General features: G+C 39.4%; 1 protein-coding gene across 2 annotated transcripts in view; it reads right to left on the bottom strand.

Moving 5' to 3' along the window:
* Nucleotides 1-1,837: 1,837 nt before the first annotated feature.
* The window catches only part of cdkal1 (CDK5 regulatory subunit associated protein 1-like 1), a 231,760-nt gene continuing 211,237 nt past the window's right edge, over nt 1,838-22,360 (bottom strand). For both annotated transcript variants that reach the window (XM_059567198.1, XM_059567199.1), the window contains exons 14-15: nt 17,757-17,921; nt 1,838-2,453 (exon numbers count right to left, since the gene is read on the bottom strand). In XM_059567198.1, the coding sequence (XP_059423181.1) occupies nt 2,292-2,453; nt 17,757-17,921 (327 nt within the window). In that variant the 3' untranslated portion in view covers nt 1,838-2,291. The remainder of the gene's footprint in view (nt 2,454-17,756; nt 17,922-22,360) is intronic.

Raw genomic sequence — 22,360 nt, 5'->3', positions numbered from 1 at the left:
TTGGTGAGAGAGGTAAAGAAGAACCCAAAGATTACTGTGGCTGAGCTCCAAAGATGCAGTCGGGAGATGGGAGAAAGTTGTAGAAAGTCACCCATCACTGCAGCCCTCCACCAGTCGGGGCTTTATGGCAGAGTGGCCCGACAGAAGTGCAAGACACATGAAAGCCCCCATGGAGTTTGCTAAAAAACTCCTGCTAACAGTTTTCATTTTCGAATTATGACTTTAATGTGTGATCAAAAATTGAGTATTATCTGTTTCGGCTGTTTGATCGCGCTGGTTCCTCATGCGCACATATTCATTGGAAACAGTGAAGTCGTTCACCGAGCCATTTGCGTGAGCAGAGGTCCACTTTTGCATATTTTTTCTCATTATGATTTTTTTACGTCAATACTGAAACATGAGTAAACTACAAAGCCTATTTTATCTAATGAATAATAGTTAAGCTTCAAATGGGCAACATCACGAATATGGAAACATTTGGATTTCTCCCGAATAGGGCTTGGGCGCCGCGTTGCATTCTGGGACGTGGCGGCCATGTTGATGGCCTTGTGAATGTAAACATACAGCAAGTCGAACGAGAAGAAGCAGAATTGGGAGAAAGAAAAAAGATGTTAAAATCGCGAAGGTTGTGAGGATTTACAGGGATTATTAATCCATCCATTCTTTAGAGTTCCAACGATTTAGCTAAATCGTGCAGGTTTAATTTATTCGTTGATCTAAAATATGGTTTAATACCGTGTAGCTTAGAGAAAATATAAGCACAGGCGCTTGACATTTATCCTTTTGAATTTGTTCTAAGAAACGCACATAAGTAATAAAATTTCTTCTGTGAATATTAAATATTTGAATTATGGGTGAATTATGTCTTATTCCTCTCATCGCGAAGCAAACAGTAAAATAAAAACTTGAAGAATAGTCTGGCTGCTTTTTCTTCTGTGTGGGTGTATTCAAGCCGTGCACTTCAGTTTTAATCTGTATAGTGCGTTCAGCGCGGGGCGTGGTCACATTAGATATAATGAAGGGAGACATGAAAAACAGACATCGCGTTGTTTTCATATGGATTACTTTATCACAGAATATCTGTATCAGAATATCCGAATATCTGGCACTTGTTTAGTTTAAAAGTAGATATGTCAAGCTTTCTATAGATATCTCTCTCATGTCTCTTCGTTGAGTATTCACGGAGTTACAGTTCATTTTAATGACGTGTTTGTAAATAAAGATCAGCTCAGACAAAGGCTGCAGACAGCACACCTTGTTTGTTATCTTTATTTTATAAGTGCACAAAGTTTTGTTGTTGTTATGTCTGTATCCAAAAAAAAGTAGACCCTTTACAGATTCGATTGATGTATTGCTCTTATCTGTATGATTAAAACTGAAAGTGTAATTTAAGTTATTTTCGGGGTTATCAGGAGAAAATGACTCAAAACGCGTTAATCGACTTCAGAGGGTTAACTAGTGTTTTTCGTTAATTTTCCCCAACTGCAGCCGTCAAAATGTAACACAACAAGCTGACGGCTATTTGCGAAAATGTGGTTAAAGTGCCACTCAGCGGTCAAAAGCTGCAAATGCACTTTGGAGACGCGACAGCGGCGGCAGAAAGCACATTTTGGTTGGCCACGTACTGTACATGGCTCTATATACACTTCGTCCTGTCAACAACAGTATTATATTTTCAATTAATCTGGCATATAAGAGCACAGATGATAACACACACAGTATTCTGACTGAGGTCAAAAACACACTAGCTTGACAAGAGTGCAAAACAAAGCATCTGACCTCCTCATGCCAAAAACCCTGAGAAAACATTCCATAAATACAACCCAGGAGACAGAGCTGAGAGTGTGGAGTCTCATTTATTAGACGTGCTTTATGCTGGGAACAAAGACGGGAAGAGTCTGTTGCTCTTAGCCCAAAGCCAACAGTGAGACACCTGGCTTGAGAATGAAAGACTGCTGGGATTGAAAATGAACAGAACGCCAAAGACGCATTCAAGCTGTCCTCATTCATAGGCAAAGAGGCTTCGATTTCTACAAACAAAAAAAATGACTTGACAAAAAATGAAAGCTTTTCTAAAACGTCACAATGGCTGGCGTCACTCGGGAGCAAAATAGGTTTCAGCCTTTAAAATTTAAACAGAATCTTTATTTAGCAGTTTAAAATGAAATGTCCCTAACTATCCAGCCTCATTTACATTTATTTGACCTTAAAACACAAGGCTTTGCATTCAAGCACAAGTTTGAGTCCTTGGGTTGCTGCTCATTCTATAAGGCCTCGTCTGACACGTGGAGTCAGTGGAGCTTCTCAATCACAAGAGCCACGATTACGGCAGCCAGAGCCAGTCCCAATGACAACAGCTTGAGTCCATCAGCGTCAAACCTCCAGGACCGTCCCACGAGCGCAGAGGAAGCCACCGAGGCACAGGCGCCATTCTGATGGGTCACCTTCAGCTCCTGTGGAAGAAACCAGAATTTAAGATAAATAGCAGGCAGATGGAGTGAAACCGTGATAGGAGTGAAATATCTATGACTGTACAAGTGACTGCTGTGTTAGTGACTCAAACGATTCATACTGTGTTTTGCATGTTAAAGCTCGTCTCCTGGCCTGTGCTCATGCAAACAAGGATTCAATAGCTTTATGCTCTACTTTTATGTTCTTTCTTCCACCGCTGAAAGCCGAAAGAAGCACCTGCACTCAGCGACAATCACAGGCGGTTCAACAGAAACGAAACGGCATTAAAAACTCAAATCATCATCATTACCTGCTCTAATTGCAACTCAAAAGAGAACGGCTATTCCTTATGACTGTGACAACAACAGAGGAACTGATGAAAGAGTTTATGGTTTCCTGCATTAAAGAAAATATTAAATCATAACCATCACTGGAGCATGAGAACGCATGGATGGAAAGTGAATGTGTGCAGTGCAGTCCAGATGTCATCCATCAACATCACTCTGACAGGACACTGATAGAGGGCAGTTACACTCTGAAACGGCCAGAGATTTAAGCATGACTTACACATCAGGGACTCGGGTAAAATGGTTGTAATTGGAAGTTGTGTCCTCTCTAATGTGTTGGCACATTAAAGGTTCATCTATAATGGACACAGTAATGGGTCGATGTCTTCCATCAGGACAGTTCTGACGGCTGACCCAATAATTTGTTCATTTCTGTACCCCCGTGATTAAATATAGAGCCTCAGTCTGAACGGTCATTTCATGATTTCAGTATTTCAGACTGTCATGTTGGTAACAGCCGACTGCTTGTAATGCAGATGTGCTCTTTGAGCTCACTATCCATTGCCTTTCTATAGCTTCAGGAAGTGAAGGTGGCAAACATTTGGCCAGATGGGTCATCTTCGGCATCTGTGGGTCACTAAATATCATTACTGAGAATGATAAGAGCATGAATCAACTTCACACATAACCTGGAGGAAGTCTATCAGAGAGCCTATCTTGCTCATCCCACCATTACCCAACTTGATTTTGCCAGGATTTTCAGCACGTATCTAGCTTGTCTCAATGTTTTATTTCTCCTCTCACCACATCTGCGCTTCCACAGTAATGTCTTTTATTCTCAGGCCTGTGAGAGTTGATATGGATTGGATGGCTGCCCTCTCGATATGGGTGAGCTTGGAGGAGACTGTCTGTGTTTTACCCCTTGTGCTGATTTGTCATGACAAAAAAGATCTCAACATTAGAATGCAGGGTGGGAAAGCAGGGGTATGCTATGTCTCAATTAGGTCTTGTTCCCTCTGAAGATTCTTCTAGCCAACAGCCTGCCACCTAAGACTAGATGTAGTAAATTATGCACAATTACATGCAACTAATCTAACCAAAACCTAACTCTATAGTAAGTGTACATTGGTAATAAAGTATAAAGTGCAAGCAAACATTATATATAGAACATACACCAAACCTGGGCAAGCGGAGGCTGAAATTAGCTGTACATCAGTACTAACACTGGAACACTGAAAGAAAGGGTGTAACTCATCACATGAAGCCTTGACTAAAGATATCACAGGGTGATCAGAGCATGTACCATGAGTGTGGGTGGCAAGTTAGCAACGCTGCTTATTCAGATAGGAGTGGCAGGTATGGTGGCCCTTTTAGTGGCATCTGTGCCTCTCAGTGTGAATCAGGTCACTGGTGTGAGTTCCAGATGGTTTCTTCCTCTGCCAAGTGCGTCTGAATGTGAATGGAAAACACCATCACTGTGCTTCACAGAGTGGATCATGTAGCTGAACCTCCACCCACATGACTCATTGAGTCTCATTCAATCAGCACCTCGCCTCTGAGATCATATCCCACAACTCCTGCTCCTACACCTAAGCTCTTTGAAAGCACACAATCCACAGCCAGAGATTCTGAAAGCACCCCTTCTACAAACCCAGAATTGTTATTTAATTTCCCATTGTACTGGACATCTCCCATTCAAAGACAAATATGAACAAGTCAACCGTTTTGCTATGACTATCCTCAGTGCTGTGAAAAATCTGACTCAATGTGAAATGCTTCTTTTGGGAGTTTGTGTGGAGTCTGTATTCCCACTTGAGCGGGCCTAGAACAGAACCCTGGAGGTCTCCAGTGATGAATATTATAATCCAAGGGATGTTCTGCTCTAGAGAATGTCTGAAGTTGACATGAGGTTAGACCTTAGTAATGTAAGTCTCTGCCTGTACTATGGGAGAGCGCAGAGGAAGCAGTTGGAGTGTATCAAAGGGGTCATATGATGTTGCTAAAAATCACATTATTGTGTGTATTTGGTGTAATGCGATGTGTTTATGTGGTCTAAGGTTAAAAAAACACATTATTTTCCACATACTCTACACTATTGTTTCTCCTCTATGCCCCGCCTTTTTGAAACGCTATCCAGTGTATTGTGATTGGCCGAAATGCCTCAAGCGTGTGAGGGAAATGTCATGCCCCTCACCATACTGTCATGCCATGTGTCTCAGCACGACAAGACAAATAGCATCCAGTGGGGACATAATTACTGATCATAATGACTTATGTCTTTTTAAGGATTGCATTGCGTATTGCGCAACATAAACAAAACCATGTCTGCATTTGCACTACTCTACACTGCTCAAAACTTGTTTGAATCATCAGTGAAAAATCCTTTACATATGAAAACGTACTTACAGACTGCAGTGTCAGAAGCACCAGAATGTCCTTGTAAAGTTGGAACTGCCACACTTTATAGAAACAGACACCGTCATTTTAGGCACACATCTGAATACTTGGTTTGAACTGTGGTGGAACAGTGCTGTAAATACAACTGAACCACTGATTTCTAGTTGTGTCCTCTTTTAGAAGACCAAACAAAGTAGTTTCTCTTTCACAATAAAACGTCTCCACAACATGACGGCGGCAAAAACAGCGAGAATAAAAGTTACAACTTCTTTCTTTGCGTGAAAATTTGGGCGGTGTTATGCAAATCTTTCCATGTAGACATGTAAGGGGGGTGTTTAAATGAGGCGTTTTAGGTAGATGTGTTGACTCTAAACTTTTATAAAGAATATCTCTTTGGGTTTGAGACTTTAGTCAGTTCAACTTTACAGATCTTCTTTATGCACCAAGAGCTTGTGACACTCCAAAGAGCAAGAATAAATGTAAATAATAAATGTGGGGAATGTCATTGTACTGCTTACCTTCCCTCAGCAAATATCAATGCAACCCATCTTATCCCAGACAGGAAGCCTGTGATGAAGTTGGTGCAGTGTTACTGGATAATATCTCTTTAGCAATAGAGTTGTGAGCTCCAGTTATCTGCTGATGCTACATATATAATAAGCCATGCAAAGAAACCCTTCCGCAAATCCTCAGCTTCTTGCTCTTTCATCAAATAATCTGCTCATATCTGAGAGAGACTGTATTTCAGAACCCTATTTACTGTAACAGAGGAGCAGGGGCTGATGGGATACTGATCCTCGAGCCTGGCACTGACTAGTGCCTGGTTAAAACCTGAAAATAACAATTGGACGGTTCAAACCATTAGGACATTATGCCTGTGAATTAGCAAGAGCAGTCTGCCAAGGGTTAAACCATTCTTTGTGTTTATATTTTTGACTAGCACCTCATGCTGGATCTACTTCTACATTTGGATGCACAAAACAGCCCTTCAGGTTTAAATCATATACTGGTATGTCTCTTAAATGACAGACTTGTGTTTTCTCACCTCTGTGAACTTCTGAAACTAAATGTGTCTCAGTTCTGAGGCTTACAGACAACAAGGAGAAACACTGCTAACTACAAACAGTAACATGACACTAACCAAATAATCATGTATAATTAGACTATAAATAGACTTTAGCCAGTTGCAAAATTCAAGAGAAATTTACAAACAAAATTTCATTCAAATTGTATCCTGTTCAACCCAAGCCATGTTAAAGATATTGCATATTATTGTTTTGCCAAGGTTATACATTTATATATTTAATTTTAAAGACATTTCTGTTTTACTTAAAAAAAATAAAAAATAAAAAAAAAATATTGCTGGTACTTTGTTTGGTAGCCACACTCCAAAATATAATATTTTCCCTGAAAATTCCTGTGCAATTTTATGGTAAATATATTAAAAGTCAATATATATATTTATAGACACACACACACACACACACACACACACACACACACACACACACACACACACACACACACACACACTTTAGATAAAACATACCTACACTAAAGACAATTTGCCTGAAAACAATTCTTGATGTATTGTGTAGTCCTGCTTCTCAAATAAACCTTGTTTTAAGGACTTTTAAATGTTTTAACTTAAAAATTAGACAAGCATACTTTTGATACTTAGATTTTCTTTAAGGGAAAACAAGTCTAAGAAAAAAACAAAACTAAATATAAAAAAGTTGCTTTTCTTTTTTTTGCAATGCACTTGATTTCTTGTGTAACAAAGTAGTTGAGAAGCACAGGACTAAAAGATCAAATCATTACTAGACAGTCTAGTTTATATTGAGCGAATGAGTTTCATTTTCCTCCCATTACTCTCTCCGTCTGCCAATATCTTTTCCTTTTTTCTCTTGCTCTTTCTCCTCTTTTGATGAATGTCAGTTAGAGTGACCGCTAGTGTGTGCCACGTCCAGACACCGCATTGATCCATGTCTGCGTCATTCACACACACACACACACACACACAAATCAAATGAGCGTCTGTCGATAGACTGTGGCGGCTCAGACAGAGGAGGTGAGAGGCTCAAGGACACGGACGCTGGGCCTCCAGACGCCTGAACCATCTCCCGCCGGTGAAGGTGATAATCCACACACACCACAGCCTGTGACCCGTCTCTCTCAGACACTTCACCGCAGGAGTGAAACACAGCTGAACCCAAATAAACACTGCCAACACTCAAACACGGGGTTATGCTGGAGAGGAAAAAGCTCCTACGCTGAAGCAGAGCTGAAAATAAAGATGACTGCTTTGACATTCGTCAATGTGTGTAGCCCACATCAGCCTCAGAGCACATACACCAACAACTCAAAGCCTTGTAACAAAAACCACCAAACCAAAACAGATTGTCACTACATTATCATTGTAAGCAAGCGAAATCACAATAATGATATTGTGTTGTCTACAGAAATTTCAAAAATAAAAAATAATAATGTTAAATTAATTAAAATCCCATAAAAGGCACATACCAATAATAAGCGTATAACAGTTTACTATTTTATGTAAATAACTCTTAGACAAGAAATGTGACAAATAAATAAAATAATGAAATAAAAAATTATGAAATAAAATGTTTGTTTGTTAGTTTAGTTTGTGTATAGCACATTTGAAAACAACTAGAGTTGACCAAAGTGATTTCCACTAAAATAATATTTCAACAGCTTAAATAACAAAAATCCAAAAACAATATATATATATATATATATAAAAAAATATAAAACACCCAACAAAAATATAATTTAAAACACCAAACAATAGTAAATTAAGGTACAATTAACTACTAGCTCAACCATATGCCTGGGCAAGTAAATGTGCCCTAAAACATGACTGAAAATGACCCAGCGTAGTACAGCATCTAATATCTAACAAAGACAGGTTATATAATGTTTGAAATGAACTCAGTGGCCTTGTCTGATAAACTTGAAGATACAAAATATATATTTGGGAGCTAAGCCATGCAAGGCCTTTAGAACAAACATTAAAACTCCAAACTGCACTTTAAAGTTAACTGGAAGTCAATGCAACAAGGTTAGCACTGACCTGCTTCATAGTCCCAGTCAAAAGTCTAGTTATTGCATTTTGTAGAAGTTGAAGATGATTCAACAGAACAAGAGGATCCCACAGATACAAATACAACTTTGACAACTTAAAAGCCTGTATAACCGGCTTTAAATCATTAAAAAGCAAAAAAGATTTTTTTTTGTAATACACCTTACATGAAATAAACTGACATTCACCACTGAATTTACATCAAATTTAAGCTCAAAGATTACTCAGATTCTTTGCCTGTTTTTAAACTAAAAGGATAGTTCACCCAAAGTACTTGTTGTGCACAACGAAAACAAACATCATTGATTTGTGTTCCGAAGATGAAAGAAGGTCTTACGGGTTTGGAACGACATGAGGGTGAGTAATTAATAACAATTTACATTTTTGAGTGAATTAGGAAGATACAGTTGCATCTTGTCTTCATAACAATGACAAGCAACCTTTTATTTTCAACAAATAAGGGTGAAAGTTACTTGTAAAAAAAAAACAATATGGTCCCAGAAGTGACCCCTGAGGAACCCCACAAACACACGCTGCAGAATCTGAGACAGAATTTCCTAACCAGACTACAAAACTTACGGTCCTTTAAATAAGAAAACCATTTGAGGGTATTTCCTCAGATCACTATCCACAGACTCAAATTCTCAAAAGAATCGTATGTTGTATCAAATGCTGCCGTTCGTTTGAGGAGAATGAGAACAGCACACTTTCTGAGTTAACAGCAAGCAATAAATAATTACTCTCTTTTAAAAGAGCAGACACTGTACTTTCAATTTAGACATAAACCCTGACTGGAACAAATGATGATAACGTTTTTAACGATCTCATAACACGCTTGATGTTTATCTTTTTTCCATTGCCTCTCTGCTTTCCCCCATTTTTGTCTCAAGTCCCGAGTGCAATTACACTGATTTATGACAAGCAAGCAATTAACAAATGTACTTTCCCTGTATTTATGGATGTCAGACAAACTTACTGCAGAGGCTCAAATCAGAGGTCATCTGAACACGTCTAAAACCACATTTGCATCACAGCGCTGACTGACCCGCTCACCACAGACATAAATACAGCTGCTGACGTTCGCACATGACCACATAACAAACATCTGCAGAGATCAGCGATATGTGCTTTGAGAAAATGGCTGAAATGAAATGATGATGATGAATAATATCACATCAGTTCAAAACAACTTACACTACCATCACGTCATGTTTCTCCTTCAATCTTCTAAATGTGATGTGTGTTGGACAAGACAGGTGAAGCCAGAGACAGAGGACGTGTCCATATCCATTAGAAACAGCCAGTGTCGGAGGAGGCTCTCCAGATGATGTAAAGATCCAGCAATCGCTTACTAAGAAAACACACACAGCATCATGGACCTCTCTGAATCTCTCTCTCGTGGTTTCTCTCCAGTGCCCAGAGCAGTTTCAGTCACACGGCGCTGAATACACACGCGTGTGTTATAAGACCTAATCATCTCATTAACTTATTCACACACTCTCTCTGGGGAATCTTCCAATTAGTCCTTCCTGACCCATTCATTAACATCAGTTAACACTAGCAATTATAATTAGCCCCTAATAATCACAAACAAACACAGAAACATCTAAGATCGTCTCACACAAATACAGACAATCAGAAGAAAGTCCCAGATCTGCAGTGCTCCACATCATCAGCAGTCACAGCACAACATCATCACAGACGGCTCCACAAACACACGGCGGCTGGTTCTCAGTGTAAACGCCACACACACACACACACACACACACACACACACACACACACAGGACCACTAGAGAACAGTTTCTCAGCCACGCAGGAATTACAGTATTTACAGACCTCAATCATGAGGACAAACCGACTGAAATGTAATTCGATCCTCTTGGCTTCATTGACTTCCTTCTGTGCTCCACTGGAGGACAGTCACATAGGTTGAGATCTGAGAGCAGCGCTGGAGGTCAGCGAGTGAAGACAAGCTCACACCTGCAGCGCTCCGCTCCTCCAGAAATCAGCCGTCTAAACTGCGTTCATCAGCTCGCTTTCTCTCTGACGAGGTCTCTGTGGTAGTAGGTGGCCTGCTCTCTTTAAAGCAATGAGAGCTTTTGACAAGCAAGTGAAAAGGGAATAAAATGACCATGAGCACTGGAAAAGAACATGTCACAATGCATTTACAGAACCGGAAACACTTGAGAAGTTCCAGCAGGTTTCTACAAGAGTTTTTTAGGCTTTACAACCACGGACATCAAAAAAAAAATACATATTTCCTAAAATCTTTCAGCATCATGTTTAACATTAGGCAAGACAAGGTAAGTTTACTTATATAGCACATTTCGTACACAATGGTAATTCAAAGTGCTTTACATAAAAGAAAGTAAAATAATCATGAAGAAATTATTTAAAATGGACTTATTTAAAATGAATTTAAAACAGTTAAAGTAGAAAAATTATTTTACATAAAATACAGTGAAATCAGGACGTAGCACAGTGCTCATTCAATAAATGCACAGCTTAACAGATGAGTTTTGAGTCTAGATTTAAATGTGACTAGTGTTTTAGCACATCTGATCTCTTCTGGAAGCTGATTCCAGCTGCGTCCAGCATAGTAACTAAAGGAGGACTCCCCTTGTTTTGTGTGAACCCTTGGTATTTCTAACTGACTCGATCCTAATGATCTGAGTGCTCTGTTAGGTTTATATTCAGTGAGCATATCTGCGATATATTTCGGTCCTAGGTCATTTAGTGACTTATAGACGAGTAAAAGTACTTTAAAATCAATCCTAAATGTAACTGTAAGCCAGTGTAAGGACCTGAGGACTGGTGTGATATGCTCAGATTTTCTGGTTCTAGTCAGAATCCTGGCAGCAGTGTTCTGGATGAGCTGCAGCTGTCTAATGGTCTTTTTGGGAAGGCTGGTGAGGAGCCCATTACAATAGTCCACCCTGCTGGTGATGAAGGCATGAACTAGTTTCTCCAAGTCTTGGCTGGAAACAAAACATCTAATTCTTGCAATGTTTTTTAAATGATAGTATGCTGATTTAGTTACTGCTTTGACATGACTACTGAAACTAAGGTCTGTCTTCAGAATCACACCAAGATTCCTGACTTGATTTTTAGTTGTTTGACCCCTAGAGTCAAGGTATGCATTCACCTTGAACACTTCATCTTTGTTTCCAAATGCAATGACTTCAGTTTTTTCCTTGTTTAACTGAAGAAAGTTCTGGCACATCCAACTATTAATTTCATCAATGCATTGGCAGAGGGAGTCAATGGGGCGGTAGTCATTTGGAGATAAGGCTAGGTAAATCTGGGTATCATCAGCATAGCTGTGATAGGCTATTTGGTTCTTTCTCATTATTTGACTAAGTGGAAGCATATACAGGCTAAACAAGAGCGGTGCAAGAATTGACCCTTGTGGGACTCCGCATGTCATGGACGTCCACTTAGACTTATGCTCTCCTATACTCACATAATAACCTCTCCCTTCTAAGTATGACCTGAACCATTTGAGTACCATCCCAGAAAGCCCGAGCCAGTTTTCCAGTCTCTCTAGTAGTATGTTATGATCGACAGTGTCAAACGCAGCACTGAGATCTAGCAATACCAGCACAGATATTTTGCCAGAGTCACAATTTAAGCGAATATCATTTATTATCTTAATGAGTGCTGTCTCTGTGCTGTGATGCGTCCGGAAACCAGATTGAAATTTGTCTAGGGATCCATTTGAGTTTAGGTATTTGTTCAGCTGATTAAAAACTACCTTTTCTATAATTTTGCCTATAAAAGGAAGATTAGATATTGGTCTATAATTGCTCAAAATGGTGTTATCAAGATTGCTCTTTTTCAGGAGGGGCTTAACAACTGCAGTTTTTAGGGAGTTTGGAAATGTCCCAGAAGGAAGTGAGGCGTTCACCACTTCTAAAAGATCTGCTTCTAAGAAGTTAAGCACACTTATGAAAAAAGATGTGGGAAGTGTGTCAAGATAGCAGGTTGATGATTTTAGGTGCTGCACTATGTCTTCCAGAATTTTGCTATCAATTGCTTCAAAAATAGACATAGTATCTATTTGATATTGTGGCCGAATCTGTCTGACCTCTGCATTACTTGAGGATGTGCTAATCGCCTTCCTGATATTGATGATCTTCTCAGAAAAGGAGGATGCAAACTCATTGCATTTGCTGTCTGAGAGCATTTCACTGGGAATCTGACTTGGGGGGTTTGTCAGTCTCTCGACAGTTAGTTTATAAGGTTTGAGAAGAAATTCTGTCTAGCTGTGGCTAGTTTCACATTAAAAGCATGAAGGCTTTCTTTATAGATGCTATAGTGAATTTCAATTTTGTCTTCCACCACTTAGTGGTAGCAGACATCATTGTCTCTGGTCTGTCTCTGTGTACATATGATTTAGATTTGACAACGGACACAGACGGGAAGATTTAACAACAGTCACTATGTCAGGTTATGTGATTTTGCCTCCTAAAATCTTGTGCCGTAAACAAGAAACATAACAGACTACACACTTCTACCCGACCATTCATCGCTTGTCGTCTTAAACATGCAGGTGTATTACTGCAAACGCTCCACGAACATTTCCTCCCCTTGTAACAATCCACCTAGCAGGATCGATGCCATTGTCTCTTTTTCGTTTAGGCTTTGAAATCATGTATGTTGGCGCTTCAGTGCTCCTATTGGCCAGTGTCAATAAATGTGACTGAACTCGATGTGGACATAACAGTAAACATGGTAGTCTTTCTGAGGTGATGTCGTGAAGTGCCGCAAACGTGGCATCAGTTGGCATCCTCTGTGACACACTACATGAGATAAATCTATTGAATCTTGCGTCCTGATTCCCATTGTCATTTACGAATCCCCACGACGCCCTACTTCAAGCAGATCGTGCCAAAAATAGGCTTAAATCATGTAGTCTGAACCAAGCTTTAGAACAAAATGAGAATAAATGACAATTTTATATCTACTACAGATCAAACATTTGGAATAATGAGTGTTTAAAAAAAGGATTTTCTGCTCACCAAGGCTGAAATTATTTGATTAAAAATACAGTAAAATTTATTACCACGTGAATATGTTAAAATGTAATTTATTGACTCTGACCCTCTTAATGAGCCCAAACTTTTGAATATATATTTATATCATTAACAAGAAATAATCATTACTGGTTATTATAAGTGTCTTGTGTGTGTTGTGAATGAAGGGTGTGTGTGTGTCCTCCGTGAGTGATCTAGCAGTGATCGGACTGCTTTAACGCTTTCTATTTGTCATTCTGTGCTAATCTGTGACTGCTGTGTTATTTTTCTAGCGGGGAGAGAAACACTCGTCCAAACAGAGGACATCAAATGATGCTTCAAAATGTGATAACATTTTAATTTCACACCCCATCAGATTTTACTGCTGCCCTGGCAGACCATAAAACCAGAGAGAGAGAGGTAAGCAATCTTGGTCATCCAGCAGTCTAACAAAGGCTGTTCAGAAAAAAGAATAAAGATTTGTCTGAATGTACACAACAAGCTGCAAGAAGCAACTCTTTCTTGATGCATGGCATCTTTGGGTGAGAAGCACAAGGATCGTTCTTCTCCATCCAGTCAGTACCTCTGTTCATCAGCATCCAGCAGCAGGACTGTAGTTTTATGGAGGCCGCTAATGGTGTGGAATGAGCTCTGTAAGTACTGTAGCGGTGATCTACTGTCTTTAGACAGGACTGAGTTCACTAGTTAACACTCAAGAGCTCCAGGCAAGGACAGAGTAACGTGTGTGGAGCCAATTAGAGTGACAGAAGCTCTCGCTCACACCATTCCCCTCTCAGACACACTTTACTTTACTATATGAAGGCCTTGGACTTCATTATACCGTTTATAAGTGTTGTCTAGATCCCTCATTTGACAAAAAATGGTCAAAGAGTAAGTGAAACTAGATCTTCACCCTACAGCACACAAGGTTTCTCAAGTCACAAACTCCAGACAGAAACAGTCCAATAACCAGCCTGTCCATTTGAGTAAAACAGCATACATGCAAGACACTGCCATGGAATTACTGCAAGACTTCTTGAAGACACTGGTACCTTATAGAGCCTGACCGATATGGATTTTTGGGGGCCGATGCCGATATTAACTCGAAAAGAGACGATTTATAAGCCGATATTTTGATTTTAAAAATAATCTGGATATTAGACCCATTTCCTATAAACTGCACTTACACAACATTCAATAGCACAATATCTGCCTGTTCTATGTATGTGGGCTGTATAAACCATTTTCCAGAATGGATTATGTTAATAAAAAGCCTTAGATTACAGTCTCAATGACTAAACAATTGCACATCAAAAGTATATATTTTTTAATGATCAAAAAACAGTCTGGTTTTAAACATTTAACACTTTTACTTTCTTCCAGTTGAAGCTGGTTTTAACAGTCTGAGTGTGTACTGTAAATAAATTATAATACTAAAGTTAAAGTATTTGCAGAAGTAGTCCCACACTTTGCTGCTACAGCATTCACCTTTTTCAGCCATCTGTAGGCAGAAAGAGAGACGGAGAAAGAATAAGCATGTGTATTAATAATATCACCATGTATCATTACTCATGTCATCATTAGAATTATAATAGTAATAAACTGGGATCTCCTACATAGGCAAAAATCAGAAATATATATATATTTTTTATTTGTCAAGCAATAGGTATTACCTACTTATATTTAACAATATTATTTCAACATTTTCCTGTTATGTCTGTAAAGCTGCTTTGAAACAATATGTAAAAAAAAAAAAGCGCTTGCTCAGCTCACATTTATTTACATGTCCCCTCTGGTTTAATCATTTCTGACGCAGCTACTGTAGTTACTGTAACTACACTATATTTGCTCTCACAGACACATTCACAACAGACCCGTATATCTTCTCCTCTTCTCTTTGTGCAGTCTGAATCAAAACATCGTCTTGCCTACTATTACCGGAGGATTACGGAATCAATTCGAAGTTGAATGGTTAACGTTAGTGTCATGAACACACCGCTGTCAATTTTGAGAAGAACCACCTTCAAACAAGTTAATAGCAAGCATTTAAGGGGCCTGCTAAAAAGGAAGCTATTAGCGTTAGAGTAACGTAACCAGCCTGAATTCACCAAATTGTTCTCTGGACCTGAGGGTAGCCTCTTCTTCCTTGCTTCTCTCTTAATTCTCATCAGCAGGACTAGCGCTATCGTTCGCTTCTTACAACGGGACAGATACATGTTTGCTGCTGACCGAAAGGAGGAGGAACAGACTATGATAGAGCTCCCGCTAAACGTTTTTAAAACTCCGCCTACGCCATAGCGCAGCGCAAATCGCGTTGTATCTGAAGGGCAACGCTGAACCCAGCGGCAAGCGCCGTGCATACCGCGTACTGTGTGAAAGGCCCAATTACGCGGTCATTATGTGGGAAACACACCGCAATAGAATAAGAATAAGTTAAACGCTAACGTTATAGTTTGACCTCCTATTAACGTTCGCGCTCTTCCACTGATAAACATGGTATTAGCTTTGTGGCTAATCTAATATAGCAATGCATTAGCGGCTGTAAGTGATGTTACAGAATATTTAGAAGTGATAATGATAGGACCGTTAGCTAGAACTACCACACAGTTTTTATATACACGGTATGAACTAAATCTACAATCATTTCACATGACGAACGACAGACTCACCGTCAAAACAGTTGATCGCTTTCTTCTGTAGTGGACTTCTGGCGCTGTTGTTAACTCTGGAGCTGCAGAGCTCCCTCTGGTGGGCACACTGTGCAACACTCATAACATGAGTGAAGCATGAGACTCTGTTTCTCATGTTTCATCGGCCGTTATAAATGCCGATGCCGATTTAAATGCAATTAGCTTATATCGGCCGATAATATCGGTCGGGCTCTAGTACCTTATGCTTGAGATAACTGTGATCAGTAGTCTTATTCTGCCAACAAACCAGCAGCTCATCCCTGTTCAAAGGGATAGCTAACCCAAATGATCTTCTTCAAACCAAACTAAAATAATGATCACTCCATCTATACTTATGCCCAAAACCAAAATGATGATGCATCAGTGACCAGTGAGTTTGACGTTACTGATATGTTGTCATAAAGGAATTGAGCGGGAATTTGGTATGGTTTTTGGTTAAATTATCACTCAAATTTAACATTTTACTCTTTAGCCCCTTTCACACTGCACATTGGTCCTGGAACATTTCCGGGTTTTCTTCTGTGTGAACACAAACACGTCCCGGGATTGATTCCAGGACTGATCCTGGGTCGGGGACCTAGTAACATTGCCGGGTTCAGTCCTGGAACGAGCGCTGTGTGAACAAAAGCCAGAACTAATGCAGTAAAGAGTGTGTCATAGTGATGATGCATGTTATCACACGACTCTTTTACCAGGTGTTTTGAAGGAAGATCGCGAAAGATTTTTTCGCGATGAAAAAATAAGTGCAAACTGTAATGAAGCAGAGATCAGATAGTTCCTCACTTTCCGCGCTGACACTGAGATCGTTCGCCAGCTTCAGTGAAAGTATAACGTGCCTAGCGTTTTCGACTCGTACATTACCCTGATGTCACGTGTCATTACAGGATCTTTACGGGTTGTGTGTGAACACACGCACATATCCCGGGTAATCACTGGCAGTGTGAAAGTGCAAAATCTAGCGACCCGGGAACAATTGCTGGGACACGTTACCTGTGTATTTTCAGGAATCGCAGTGTGAAAGGGGCATTTGTCATATATAGTGACTGTTTCGCTACAGAAGACTAGGAATAAACCACTTGAGTTTTATTCTTTAATGTACTTTTTGGGGCTTTTCAAACAGAATTGGATCAAAAATAGAGTGAGTAAATGAAGACAGAATGACTGCTTTGGAGAATGCTGTAACTAACAATCTGCTTTAACCAGCTATTATGTTCTAAAACACCAGTTACCAGCATAAGCAGAACAAGACCTCAAGATGAGAAAAAGAGACAATTATTTTTTTCCATTTAGCACGGATGACGTCTTTCATCAGTTCTCTGATAAACGGTTTATATATATGATTTAAAGAGAGTACCATAGATCTGGTTTGCTCATTCTATAATAGCTGATTCTTGTGTTTGGTGGTTTCACATTATCAGTAAACCTGTGAACGCACTCACAATTTCACACTCTCATCTGAACGTAAAACAGTCTGCAAACAGAATGTGAAGTCTGGACTCTATGCCGGAGGAAACGGCCTCCGATCTGTCTTGTCCATCTCTTCAGATGCAGACAGGCACAGCGTTTGCTCCAGACAGACACTTCTGCCTGTCTCTGAAGGACCATGCCACTACTATAACACATTCAAGCTGTCCGACTGAATCCGAACTCATGGAGCATCTAAACACCTCAAAACAAAGACGCAGCTGCGATGAAAGGGCCACTTTTCCAAGATTCCTCCACAGTGCCCCACTGTGACTTTTCTGCCATCTTCAGTGTGTAGAATCAGCTAACGTGAAACATTCATATTGAGCCGGTCCAGCAGACTGACCTGAGGGAGTCCAGACACCTGTCCCTTCTGAAGAGGCTGAGCGATGGAGGGAGTAAAGACCTGCGCATCCTCCACCGGCTGGCCCTTCATGTAGTGCTTCCCAGCCTCGTATATATCCACCTCAATCATCTTCCCTTTGAACTCTGGCTTCTTGGGCACCAGAACCTGCAGACGCATGAAAGAGAATAATACATAATAAGCATTATATACAAGGATGCACATAAGTGGTACACATGTGCGCATACATGTCCAAAATAAGAAATGCGCTAGGTAAATAAGTGCAGAGTGCTCATTTGCATACTGACATGGTTGACAGCTGTTAGTGCACAATCACTCCTTTAAGATCGACAAACTGTAATAATGTATAAGAATAAACAAATTTATTTTTCTGTTTTTCCTCCTACTTCTTTAACATCTTGCCTATATGATCTCAAAGTATGGATGGCTTAAAATTTCTCCATATTGAATAATGAAAAAACTAAGATTCTGTTAGCTGGCCCAAAATCCTTTGTCTCCCCTCATCCTGACTTTTCTTTTAATATTGACATGGTTATAGTACATCCTTCCCCCGCTGTACTAATCTTGGTGTAATATTTGATTCTACACTGTGCTTTGAACCCCACATCAACCAGCTTGTCAAGTCCTGTTTTTACCAACTTTGTAATACTGTCAGTTTACGACAACCACTAAAATTATAAACAGCTCCTAAATGGAAAGGGAATCTACAGCATAAATGCTGGAGATCAATAGCGCTTGGCACATCATGGCATTGGCCATCACTTTTAAACGCCTTGCACTGCCTTCACTGCACACATTAAACCGCTCATTAAAGATTCTCACACAATCTTCAGGAGAAGTTTGCAGGAATGAGATTGTAAGTGTTGATCAGTGTTGTTTTTGAGGTAAAAAACAAACAAACAAAGAAACAAGCATCTTGTTTCTTGGTGCGTGCTGTCATGTTCTTGATGCCAGTTTGCTCCTCTTATCCCAGCGCATCTGAGACTTTCCACTGAGACCCAGAGCGACGAGACCTTCAGATCTGCATGAGGTCTGTGGGGAGATGAATCAGGCCAGGCGTGGAGGCTGAATTGGATTAAAAGCTGTGCGCTTGGATCTATAGGGGTTTACATTGAAATTGCCTTCATTATGTTGAGCGGCAGATAAGTTCAGAGCGTAAAAACCACCTTCCCCTGACATGAAAGGCTCGGCAGAAAGCTTAAAGCGCATTATGATTCATCAAAACTCAGACATATCAGAGGATCTGTCAAATACGTTTTTCAATTAGGCTGGGAAATAAATGTGTTTTCCTTTTCCTCCATCTCTTCCACGGCCAACGTGTGCCGTGAATTTTAATACTGTAATATGAGAATAGTTATTTTCCCATTTACTTTTTCATTCAATTACACAAATCCTGAAGGTCAAACACTAACATTTAAAGGGAAAGATAAAGTGCTCATACGCCTTTGTCTTGCATCTATTGAGAGGAGTCCTCACATACTGGAAACCCATCGAGAGCGGTCCACGTTCTGCTGGAAATTGCAAACTATGTCTCCATCTCCTCGCTGTAAAGTGAACGATGTTTCAGAGCCGGTGGAAGAGGACACAGCAGCATTTCTTTGAACTTCTCGAGTCTCTCTGAAAGCGCTGGAGACTGTGAGTGTGTCCTTGAAGAACACATGAGCAGTTCGCAGTGAAGAGAGTAACCCTGAGCCTCTCCACAGATTGACTGGGTGAATTTAACCAGGAGAACTGCTGGTTAATATAACTAGCAATACACAGTGCAGACGAAATGACCATGTGGAGAGTAACACCGCTCTGCAAGAGGGTGGTCATTAAAAGAGTGTTATTTGAATCCCATATGAAGCAATACATGATAAGAGTGAACCAATGAGGTCTCGATAAGTGCTGAACAGCAGCAGCTCCTCTCGTACAGTTTCTGCATCAGTCCACTGCTCTCTCAGATTACATCTGAACAACACTGGTCACTGCCGTCAACACCAAGGTCTGAAAAGTGTACTGTGTATTAAAAGCATCGCACATTCTTAATTCTTGTAGTGATTTCCATTTAATTAAAACTTGACTTGCTCAAAATATGAACTTTATTCTTACATTCAACATGAAGATATTCTGAAGAATTGCTGGTCCCCTTTGTGTTCCATAGTATGGAAAAAAAGATAATGAATCAACTGTTTGCTAACACTTATTTCAAAATATCTTCTTTTGTGTTCAGCAGAAGAAAGAAACTTTGGGGGTGAGTAAATGACTGGACACTTCAGTATAGGGACCATTAGTATGCCTATAAATAACACACTGGGTGTTTATTAGTGCATATAAAGCTCAAGTTCGACTAATATGACTAATCATAATTCTTCCCAATACTTAAATTTAACAACTAGCTTACTAGCTATTAATAAGCAGTAATTTAGTTTATTGAGGCAAAAGTCTCAATGGGTTGTTAATGGTTTGTTAATAGTGAGAATTGCACTTTAAAATACAGTGTTCAGTTCTGGGTGAACGATTCCTTTCAGGCCAATTTTCTAACATCTAATGACACTGGCAGATGTTTTCACTCGTTTACGCTTAAACTTGCTCGCTGCTGTAAGTCCTGGGCGAGTCTGAGCAGCTCCGTTTTCAGTTTTGTCTTTGACACAGCACTGGCAGCTCAAAGGCAGACCGGCTTAAGATCCAAACAACCTGAGCTGAGCTCTTAATCGGCCCCATGTTCATGGTGATCTGCTGAGCAAAGCCTGGCTCTCTCTGATGGATGGTCAGTCACGTCTCAAACGCTCCGGCTTTGAGGCCGCAGATCAAGAAGGAAAAGGAGGAGAACAAAAGCAGGAAAAGAAAACAGAGGGCTTGCATCCAAGATTAGAGCTCCCATCCTTTAATGCGCGGCCCCGTCCTCAATCAATGGTGCTGGAGATGGCTTTCTGCTGGCATTCTAATGAAAGATCAATAGTGAGACGGGTGACCTCTGTGACCCCTGAGGAGAACCTGAGCAGACTGAGTGACGATAATATCTGTCTCACTTCAGACCACTGACTAGTTAGAAAGAAAAACAATCCCTTCTAACAATGCAGAAGACATAAGTGCATTCAGAAACCATGCTAAACACATCAGGCACCATCAGTGTCTTCCTCAGAGGAAGCACTCTTCTGAACCTGTGTGATGGACTCTGGTCCTTCATACACACCTACTGTATGTGTCAAGTCATAACAGTTCTGTGTGAGATTACCTGGAGAAGTTGTCCTTTACCATCATCTCCACTGCACTTTCACACGTATGAGTTGGCAATCTGTTCTGAGTTTAGTGAGAATCACAGGTGCGCATCAGACCTGCACTGATTCGTCTTCATCTGCCAGCTCTGAATAAATGATCTGAGAGTTACATCTGGGTCTGATCGCCACATGCAGCCATCGCATTAGGAAGCTTGTTTCCACCGTGAATTAAAAAATATATATATATTTTTAAGTCTCATAATTGTAAGATATAAATTCAGAATTGCAATACATTAAATTTATAATTCTAAGAGGAAAAATTTCTAATTGTGAGATATATAAAAAAAAATGCAAAAAAAAAAGTTCAAATTGCTAGATAAAATGTTTCGGTAACACTTTCTATGAATCCTGTATTTATAATACATTATCTGTATTTATAATACATTATAAGGGTATTCTTAAGGCATTGTAATGAATGCATAATGCATTATAAAAAACCTTTTAATATGTTGTATCATCTCATGAATATTCATAAGAAGGGTTTTAATATAATATTTTCTTATCTGTGGTTATAGCTTTTAAGAGTATGATGATTTATAACACAATGAACACATTGCATCAACTATACAATGAATTATATTTCTCATAGTTATAATGTATTTTAAGTCTCATATCTCACCATTTTTCTGAAGCTAATTAAAGCGGTCAAAGACCACTTATAAAGGAATAATAATAATAATAAGAAGAAGAAGATTTCTCTCAAACAGCCATATGATCAGATGAATGTGGAATATGAAACATTTGCTTTGAACTATTTTTATTGTAATAGTTTGATTATTTTGATGGTTCCCTTTAGACAGCTGTTGATAAGTAACTCTGCAACTATATCAACTAGCGGTCATCAGAGTATTAGCATGTCTGCTATTGTAAATATATGCTAACACTTTATTTTAATGATCAACCAACAGATAAACTGACTATAAGTGTCTTTGGAAGTACATCATCTTATTCTACCGATCTTGAGCATATTAATGCTCTAATGAGAGTTATTTGGCATGTAGTTATAAAGCTGCTTATAGTCGACTGATTAAGGAAACCATCAAAATAAAATAACCATATAAAACATAGCATTTTTTCAGTTGGAGTATTAATCTCACATCAGTTAATTAACATTAGCTCCAGAGAAACAGTCAAATAACACTCAACATCTCAGCACTCACAAGCTGTAGATACTGTGCAGATATTAATGTCAGGATATGATACAGTCCATTATACTGTACATGAAGATTTAATATGATGTTCATTGTGTGTTATAAATAATCATACTCTTAAACTTAAAAACACAAATACATAAGTATTATGATGTGTTATAATTAGGATTATTCA

This window comes from Carassius carassius, chromosome 15 (genome assembly GCF_963082965.1).
Source record: "Carassius carassius chromosome 15, fCarCar2.1, whole genome shotgun sequence".
Classification (NCBI taxonomy): Eukaryota; Metazoa; Chordata; class Actinopteri; order Cypriniformes; family Cyprinidae; genus Carassius; species Carassius carassius.
The sequence above is the reverse complement of the archived record's forward strand: the minus strand, read 5'-3'. Positions and strand labels throughout refer to the sequence as shown.